General features: G+C 52.5%; 1 protein-coding gene across 1 annotated transcript; it reads left to right on the top strand.

Annotated features, from left to right (window-relative positions):
* The first annotated feature begins 5056 nt into the window (after positions 1-5056).
* On the top strand, positions 5057-8604 carry LOC123116805 (receptor-like serine/threonine-protein kinase SD1-8). Its single transcript, XM_044537707.1, has 7 exons — positions 5057-6572; positions 6709-6810; positions 6896-7101; positions 7242-7452; positions 7533-7770; positions 7907-8057; positions 8216-8604. The coding sequence occupies exons 1-7, from the start codon at positions 5246-5248 to the stop codon at positions 8519-8521; spliced, it is 2541 nt and encodes an 846-aa protein (XP_044393642.1). The 5' UTR covers positions 5057-5245; the 3' UTR covers positions 8522-8604.
* The last annotated feature ends 1076 nt before the right edge of the window (positions 8605-9680 follow it).

Genomic DNA, 9680 nt, shown 5'->3' with positions numbered 1-9680 from the left:
AACTAGGACGTGCGTCATGATGTTGAAGAAGGATGGTGGGAACACCAACTCGAAACTGACAAGACATTGCACCAAATCATTCTGTAACCTTGGTATGATTTCTGGATCGATTACCTTCTGAGAGATTGCATTGAGGAATGCACATAGCTTCACAATGGCCAATTGAACGTTTTCCGGTAGAAGCCCCCTCAATGCAACCGGAAGGAGTTGCGTCATAATCACGTGGCAGTCATGAGACTTTAGGTTCTGGAACTTTTTCTCTGCCATATTTATTATTCCCTTTATATTCGACGAGAAGCCAGACGGTACCTTCATGCTGAGAAGGCATTCGAAGAAGATTTCCTTCTCTTCTTTGGTAAGAGCGTAGCTGGCCTGACCTACGTTGCTGGTCCTCCCGTGCCTCTAGTGTATCTTTTGTCTTCCCATACACGCCCAAAAAGCCAAGCAGGGTCACGCAAAGATTCTTCGTCACGTGCATCATGTCGATTGCGGAGCGGACCTCTACGTCTTTCCAATATGGCAGGTCCCAAAATATAGATTTCTTCTTCCACATGGGTGCGCGTCCGTCAGCGTCCTTCGGAACAGGTTGTCCGCTAGGACCCTTTCCAAAGATTACCTTCAAATCCTTGACCATATCATGTACATCAGCACCAGTACGGTGGCGAGGCTTCGTCCGCTGATCCGCCTCACCTTTGAAATGCTTTCCTTTCTTTCTTATGGGATGCCTGCTCGGAAGAAATCGACGATGTCCCAGGTACACATTCTTCTTACAACTATTCAAATATATACTGTCGGTATCATCCAAACAGTGCGTGCATCCACGGTATCCCTTGTTTGTCTGTCCTGAAAGGTTACTGAGAGCAAGCCAATCATTGATGGTCACGAACAGCAACGCCTTTAGGTCAAATTCTTCCCCCATGTGCTCATCCCACGCACGTACACCTGTTCCATTCCACAGTTGTAAGAGTTCTTCAACTAATGGCCTTAGGTACACATCAATGTCGTTGCCGGGTTGCTTAGGGCCTTGGATGAGCACTGGCATCATAATGAACTTCCGCTTCATGCACAACCAAGGAGGAAGGTTATACAAACATAGATTCACAGGCCACGTGCTATGGTTGCTGCTCTGCTCCCCAAAAGGATTAATGCCATCTGCGCTTAGACCAAACCATACGTTCCTTGGGTCACCTGCAAACTCCTCCCAGTACTTTCTCTCGATTTTTCTCCACTGCGAACCGTCATCGGGTGCTCTCAACTTTCCGTCTTTCTTACGGTCTTCTGCGTGCCACCGCATCGCCTTCGCATGCTCTTTGTTTTGGAACAAACGTTTCAACCGTGGTATTATAGGAGCATACCACATCACCTTGGCAGGAATCTTCTTCCTGGGGCGCTCACCCTTGACATCACCAGGGTCATCGCGACTGATCTTATAATGCAATGCACCGCATACCGGGCAAGCATTCAAATCCTCGTACTCACCGCGGTAGAGTATGCAGTCATTAGGGCATGCATGTATCTTTTGCACCTCTAACCCTAGAGGGCAGACAGCCTTCTTTGCTTCATACGTACTCTCGGGCAATTCGTTGTCCTTTGGAAGCATATTCTTTATCATTACCAGCAACTTTCCAAATCCCTTTTCAGATACACCATTCTCTGCCTTCCATTGCAGCAATTCAAGTGTGGTGCCCAACTTTTTTTGTCAGCTTCGCAATTCGGGTACAACAATTTCTTGTGATCCTCTAACATGCGCTGCAACTTCGTCCTCTCTAGATCACTTGCGCAGTTTCTCTTTGCATTGGTAATGGCCCGACCTAGATCATCAGCGGGCTCATCTGATGCCTCTTCTTCAGCTTCTTTCTGCATTGCCAGCTCAGCTTGTTCCCCCATTGTTGTATCATCGTATTCAGGGAACCCATGGCTAGGATAGCCGTCGTCGTCCTCTTCTTCTTCATTGTCTTCCATCATAACCCCTATTTCTCCGTGCTTGGTCCAAACATTATAGTGGGGCATGAAACCGGACTCAAATAGGTGGACGTGAATGGTTCTTGACGTAGAGTAACTGTGACCATTCTTACAGCCAGCACATGGACAAGGCATAAAACCATCCGCCCGCTTGTTTGCCTCAGCGGCAAGCAGAAAAGTATGCACGCCATTAATGAACTCGGGAGAGCATCTGTCATCATACATCCATTGTCGGCTCATCTTCATTACACAACACCGAATAGACCAAATTAATACAAGTTCATACATAAAGTTCATATACAACACTTAATTAAATGCAACATACAAATAACTCTCTAGCTAAAGAATTTAAATGCAACAACAAATGCGATGAAGATCGCAATTAAGGTAACAATTGATCCAACAGCATAATGATACCAAGCCACACTATCAATGGCATATTTTCTAATCTTTCTAATCTTCAACCTCATTTTCTCCATATTGATCTTGTGATCATCGACGACATCGGCAACATGCAACTCCAATTCCATCTTCTCCCCCTCAATTCTTTTCAATTTTTCTTTCAAATACTCGTTTTCTCTTTCAACTAAATTTAACCTGTCGACAATAGGGTCGGTTGGAATTTTCGGTTCACATACCTCCTAGATAAAAATATCTATGTCAACTTGATGGGCATAATTTGTCATAAACACGAAATGCAACAACTTGTTTTAAAAGAGAATATACCACATCCGAATCATAACAAGGACGAGGGCCGATGGGGACGGATATCAAAACCATGGCACTATGTATAACAAACAACGTACGGGTAAGATAATTATACGAGTAACTATATATCCAAATCACATAAACATCAATATGGTAATGTAAAACATTCATGAACAAGAGCCTCACCAGAAGGTGGTGCCGGCGACGGGACGGTGCGGGCGATCGACGGTGGTTACGACGGAGATTTAGAAGGCACTAAGTAAACCACACCTACATATGCAAACTAAGTGTTATTTTTGTGCTCAAACTGCATATAAATCAAATACTAGCAAATATAATTATTCCTGCCAAATTAATCACTATACAAAGCATTGCAAGAGCTAATCTAGCAATGAGAGTTGAAAGGACAAAGTTGCTAACCTTTGTGATCATTTGAATGGATGGGGGCCTTCAAATCTTGACAAATTTTGGGCAAAATTTGTGAGGAGCTTGAGGAGAGAGGGGGAAGAACAGAGAAAGTGAGGGGAAAGGGGAAGAACAGAGTGGCTCGGGAGGGACAAAGGGTTTATGTACGTCGCCTTTAGTACCGGTTCGTGCCACGAACCGGTACTAAAGGTGCTGGAGGGGCCCCAGACTGACAACACCCTGCCACCACCCTCTTTGGTACCGGTTCGTGCCACGAACCAGTACAATAGGTTCGCCACGAACCGGTACTAATGAGAACGGCCGGCTAGCTGTTGGAACCGGCACTATTGGACACATTAGTGCCGGCTCAAAACCAAACCGGCACTAATGTGTCTCATATTACGTCCTTTTTCTACTAGTGCCTGGACCCTCTGGACAGTCCGCAATAAGCTTGTGATTCAGCGCACACCTCTCCGACGGGCTTCTGATGCTCTTTTCAAACTCTCGGGTTTCTTACAGCTTTGGCGGCCGCTTAGCCGCCCCCAGGACCGTGACTCCATCTCAGTCTTCATCGCCGATCTTCGCTCGATGGTCGTCCGCCTGTTGCCGCCGCCCCCGCCGCCGCCGCCGTCCGCCTGTCGGAGGCGTTATCTTCGTCCGGTGTGTTCTGTTCTTTTATTTTCTTTGGGCTTGTTGAGTTGTGCCCTCAGCAGAACCTATGTACTATGTTGTGAGACTTGGGTGTGTGTGTGGACTTGATTCTGTATGTGTGCTCTTTGACGGTTTGCTTTATTTATAAAGCGGGGCGAAAGCCTTTTTCGGTAAAGGATGCTGGAGTGCCGCGTTTTTGGCTCGTCGAGGATGAAGAGAGGCTTCTGGCCCACTATTGCCTGTTGGCTTGCGGCGGGAGCGTCTCAGGACGGCTCCGAGCTGTCCGATCTGCCTGAACAGCTTGGACCCGGGTGACCTGCCTAGAAGGTCCATGACGGGTGGGCTGTGGGGCTCGCCCAGGGGCCATCATCACTGAGCGGCGTCAGGCGCGCCCGCAAGGGCCTTGCTCGCGGTGGCCCCAAGGATTGTATTCTTGCTTGGTAGCGTACTTTTAGGAAAAACACGGTGTGTGCGCGTGCGGCGTGACGAACGCCGCCCAATGACGATGGCCCCGGACTGGCACACAATCCATCCATCATTAACAATCCATCTGGGTCCGAGCCGTCGGGTGAACACACCGACAGGTGGGCTCGACTAGAATGTAACGACAGGTGGACAACTTAAATCATCAGATCTAGACAGATCGAAGATCTAGTAGCAACCTGTACTTTGTGCTCCTTCCCAAATCAATTCAACACAAGCATGACATACGGTTTTATCTCCTCGAAGAGCTTGAACCTGGGTAAAATCTTTTTTTTTGGCTGGTGAACCTGGGTAAAATCTCTTGTCTTTGTTACCATCGCGTCTAAACTACTCGCTCCGAACCCCGTACACAAGATCTGCCGGAATCAAATCCGTCATCCGTCCATCCTGACGCTAAAATGGGAAGGGTGGAACCCTAGCACCCCATATACTGCCTCGCGGTTGCCACCGAATCCGACGCGCCCGTCGGTTCTGCCGATGAACTGAATGCAGGAAAGGCCCCCGCCTCGCTACAACAGATCTGGACCGGGAACGTGAACGACATGAGGAGCCCAGTGTGGCAGGTAAAACCTTGCCACCCTCGACGAGCCTTCCCTCCTTGGGCATGCCGGCGGCGAGAACAGCGAAATCCAACCACCGGCGAGAACCTCGAGATTCGCCCACATTGTCAACAATCCACCGTGTCAACCAGATCGGTCGTGCCCTCGTGCCAAAACACCACAGAATCAACTGTCCTTGTTGGACAAGGTAGGTCGCGGTACGGTATGCACTTGCGCGTCACGCGCACACACAGTAGACCAGACCATTTCACCTGCGCCCATGTGCACTGCACTTCCCTGGACCCTGGTGCATGCTCAAACTAGTCAATATGAATTCACAAGCTCGTGTCACCGTGTGCCTTGCTAGGCTACATCGCGCGCCTTGCCGGCCAAGAACACGAATGATCAAATGTCAAGGCTGTAGCTAGCTACCTTCACTGATCGCGCTCCCCGCGTCGCCGAAGCTAATGTGCTTGCACGCACCTTGAACTTGGTCGATGGACCTGTCACGTTCCGTCGCCGTCCTGGTCCTCGCCGTCGCCGTCTGCTTCCCCTGCGCGTCCGCCGAGGACCAGCTGGCCGTCGGCGAGAGGCTCCGTGTGGAGCAAACCCTCGTGTCTGATGGCGGCGCCTTCGCTCTTGGCTTCTTCTCCCCGGACGACGCCGCGGTACCGGCGAGACGGTATCTTGGCATATGGTACAACGGCATCCCTGCACCCCGCACCGTTGTCTGGGTGGCCAACCGGGAGGCCCCGGCTGCCGGCTCCCCGACGCTGGCGCTGGCCAACGACTCCAGCCTCGTCATGTCCGACGCCGACGGCCGCGTGCTCTGGAGGACTCCCGGCGCGGGCGGCTCGTCCTCCTCGTCCTCGTCGCCGCCGCCGGCCCTGCTGACGAACGAGGGCAACCTGGTCGTCCGGTCGCTGAACGGCACGGTGGCGTGGCAGAGCTTCGACCACCCAACGGACACGTTCGTCCCGGGGATGAAGGTGCGGCTGAGCCACCTAACGGGGGAGGGCAACCGGATCGTGTCCTGGAAATCCCCCGGCGACCCAGCGCCGGGCCCCTTCTCCTACGGCCTGGACCCCGGCACGTCGCTGCAGCTGCTCATGTGGAACGGCACGCGGCCCTACTGGCGCACGCCCGTCTGGAAGGGGTACGCCGTCGCCAGCATGTACCTCAGCGCCGGCACGGTGCTCTACACGGCGATCGTCGACACCGAGGAGGAGATCTCCATCGCCTTCACCCTCTCCGGCGGCGCCGCGCCCACGCGGTACGTGGTGACCAGCTCCGGCAGGTTCCAGCTCCTTAGCTGGAACAGCACCGTGTCGGCGTGGGCCACGCTCCTGTCGTGGCCGTCGAGCGGGTGCAGCACATACAGGCGCTGCGGCGCGTACGGGTACTGCGACGTCACCGCGGCCCCGGCGGCGTGCAGGTGCCTCGACGGCTTCGAGCCGGCGAGCGCGTCGGAGTGGGGCGCGGGCGTGTTCGAGCAGGGGTGCCGGCGGAAGGAGGCGCTGCCGCCTTGCGGCGGCGGCGGCATGGGGGTGGGTTTCGTGGCGATGCCGACCATGAAGGTGCCGGACAAGTTCTCGCTGGACACCGGCAACCGGAGCGCGGGGGAGTGCGCGGCGAGGTGCGCCGCCAACTGCTCGTGCGAGGCGTACGCGTACGCCAACCTGCAGAGCAGCAGCGCCAAGGGCGAGCTGAGCCGGTGCATCGTGTGGGCAGGGGAGCTCGTGGACGCGCAGATGATCGGCCCGCGCTGGGGCGGCGAGACGCTCTACCTCCGCGTGCCCGTCGCTGATGCTTCCACTTCCCCGGGTATACAATCAAGTTAACCAAACTTTTCAGAGCTTTTTCAAGAAAAGATTTTCAGAGTTCCGTCTGATTTTGCTGAATTCGAACAAAAAGTTTACTGTTGTTTCATCAAACTTTTGCCTTGTATTTGCATGTGCAGGTGGAAAGGCCAGCGGAAATGCCGTGAAGATAGCAGTGCCGGTGTCAGCAGCCGTCCTGCTGCTCACATGCATTTTCTTCGTATGGTTCTGCAGATGCAGAGGTACAGTTACATTTCCTTACCTCTAAACCTGCCATGCCCAACCATTTCATTCTTAGACAAGATGCTCATCACAACAATCTTACAGACAAGAGGAGGAAAACCGAGAGCCAGAAGACGCCAATGCCCGGGACAAGGACGGGGACCACAAACACGTCGAGCGAAATCGGTGAAGGAGATCACACCGGAGACCTCGAGTTCCCGTCCATACGGTTCGCCGACATCGTCGCCGCCACGGGCAACTTCTCCAAGGCCCTCATGATCGGGCGCGGCGGCTTCGGCAAGGTCTACAAGGTATACTATCTTTCACCTGTCTTTCAGTCACCTGAAGTTCGATGTTCTGTCAGTTTAGCACAAAATTCAGTGGCCAAATTTTAAAAAAAAAAAAAAACATGGTCTCACTCCACTGCTTGTTTGTGTTTACCATTGGGAAGGCAAAACTAGACGGCGGTCAGGTGGTCGCTGTGAAGCGGCTGAGCAAGGATTCAGAGCAGGGAGCAGAGGAGTTCAAGAACGAGGCGACTCTGATCGCCAAGCTGCAGCACCGGAACCTGGTCCGCCTCCTCGGCTGCTGCACCGAGGGGGCCGAGAAGCTGCTCATCTACGAGTACCTGCCCAACAAGGGCCTCGACGCCGTCCTCTTTGGTACATACAATGTTCATATAGCTCAAGTAAGTTACTGAATTTATTTCTTTGCCATAGTTTCTCACGTTTATTTTCTGCAGACAGTGCTAGGAAAGCGGTGCTGGACTGGCCGACGCGATTGGGGATCATCAAGGGGGTGGCCAGGGGGCTGCTCTACCTGCACCAGGACTCCAGGCTGACGGTGATTCACAGGGACCTCAAGGCCAGCAACGTGCTGCTGGATGCAGAGATGCGGCCCAAGATCGCCGACTTCGGCATGGCAAAGATCTTTGGTGACAACCAGGTGAAAGCCAACACCCGGAAAGTCGTCGGAACATAGTGAGTAACCTGAACACTTGACTGAAATTTCTGAAAGACAAAAAAAAAAATTCTGTTTTAAGTTGGTACAGTAGTTAGCATTTAACAGAAAAATGCATGTGGCACCTCTTCTGACAAAAAAAAACTGTGTGGACAGTGGCTACATTGCTCCTGAGTACTCGACGGAGGGCGTCTTCTCCGTCAAGTCCGACGTGTACAGCTTCGGCGTGCTGCTGCTGGAGACCGTGAGTGGCATCAGGGTAAGCGCAACCGAGGGCATCATGGAGTTTCCCAGCCTCATAATCTATGTAAGCACCCGAACTAAAACTGCCAATGCCTTTTTTATTTCAGTCCATGCCATGCCCAAATCCATATTCATCTTTTGGAAAATATAACACACACACACACACACGTACACACGTACACACACAAATGGTTGAATCTGATTATTATTATTTTCAACTAGGCATGGAGCCTGTGGAGGGAAGGGAAGGCAGGGAAGCTGGTGGACCCATCCATGGCAGGGAGCTGTTCACAGGATGAGGCATTGCTCTGCATCCACGTCGGGCTCCTGTGCGTGGAGGACGACCCGAGCAGGAGGCCGCTAATGTCGTCGGTCGTCTCCATCTTGGAAAATGGAAGCGTGTCGTCGCTGTCCCTCCCGACGCCGGTGCAGCCTGCTTTTATCGAAATGATGGGAGAGAAGAGCCAGAGAAGCGATCTCGAGAACACCAGGAACACCATGGCCATGACAGTTCTTCAGGGCCGGTAGTAGAGTAGTGACTGCAACTTTCTTCAGAAGGAAGCTGCACTAGTCCTAGTGTTCCATTCTCTTTTTACTGGTGGAAACCCCAGATTTGTAGAGCGCATTTGTTAGAGATATAAATGAAAGACGTATATACAAGAGTGTTGAGTCGATCATTGATTTTTATTTTTTTTATTTTTTAGAAATGGAGGAGGAATTCCGGCATGTGCATCTGGACGATCCATGTAGCCATTTTATTAATTATTCACACAAGACCTTACAAAGTCATATAACAGTAAGAGTGAAGCCACCGTCGCTACTCATATCCAATTGATGAAGGGATGCTGATAGTCTGTGCCTAATATCAAACAGACCTCGCAGCCAAACATAAACATTTAAGACCTGAGGTCCCCAACCAGGACGTCTGCCGGGTATGGGCACGCACCAGTCCGGCGTGCTCCTCAACCAAGACGCTTGTCAGGTATGAGGCCGCCGCAGCCACCTCCCATCAATCCATCTTCAGAGATGTATTGCTGCATCTACCTTGCCCGATCTAGCTGCTGCCGACGCCACCACGACCCCAGGCAGCGTCGACCTCCTACACGTGTCCATCGCCACACATCTGACGCCAAGCCTCCGCTGCTCCATGCCGCCAAGAACCTCCGCCATGAATATGTAGAAAGAAACACCGATCCATCGAAGAAGCCAACCGATGGTCCCTCGAGCCCGAGTGCATCTCCAAAAATGCCGCCCCCAAGGGGGTAACGACACATGAATGCCGTCATCATCCGATCAACTGATCTAGAGTTTTCCCCGGAGGTATTGGGTGGGGTTGGGTGTTTCACCTCGATGATGCCTTCATGAAGGAAACGATGATAAGGGCATCGTCATCACCGGCTCCGGCCAACCAACGACCGAATACCAGGTTTCATCCGGATCCGTCCCAAGGAATCCACCCGACAACCTGTGCACCGTCTCGGCCGCCTTCAAACACCCAGATCTAGTCACCTAGATCCGGCGATCAACCGCAACAGCAGTGCCACCGTAGGAGCCCTGGCGCACCGGCCACTGCCAGAGTGTGCCACCACTGGAGCCTGGGAGGAGGTCTCCCACCCCCACCTCGCCAAACCGCGAGATCCGCCAAGATGGATCCCACACACTCGTCACCATCTCTGATCCGAACCAA

Source organism: Triticum aestivum, chromosome 5B, assembly GCF_018294505.1.
Source record: "Triticum aestivum cultivar Chinese Spring chromosome 5B, IWGSC CS RefSeq v2.1, whole genome shotgun sequence".
Lineage (NCBI taxonomy): Eukaryota > Viridiplantae > Streptophyta > Magnoliopsida > Poales > Poaceae > Triticum > Triticum aestivum.
Note: the sequence above shows the minus strand (reverse complement) of the source record. Positions and strands in the feature narration are given on the sequence as shown.

Bases quoted from the DNA above. Each gene is read 5' to 3' on its own strand.
- LOC123116805 (XM_044537707.1), top strand. From the start codon at position 5,246: ATGGACCTGTCACGTTCCGTCGCCGTCCTGGTCCTCGCCGTCGCCGTC. The intron at 6,811-6,895 runs GTACAGTTACAT...ACAATCTTACAG, and splicing joins ATGGTTCTGCAGATGCAGAG to ACAAGAGGAGGAAAACCGAG. The intron at 7,453-7,532 runs GTACATACAATG...TATTTTCTGCAG, and splicing joins CCTCGACGCCGTCCTCTTTG to ACAGTGCTAGGAAAGCGGTG.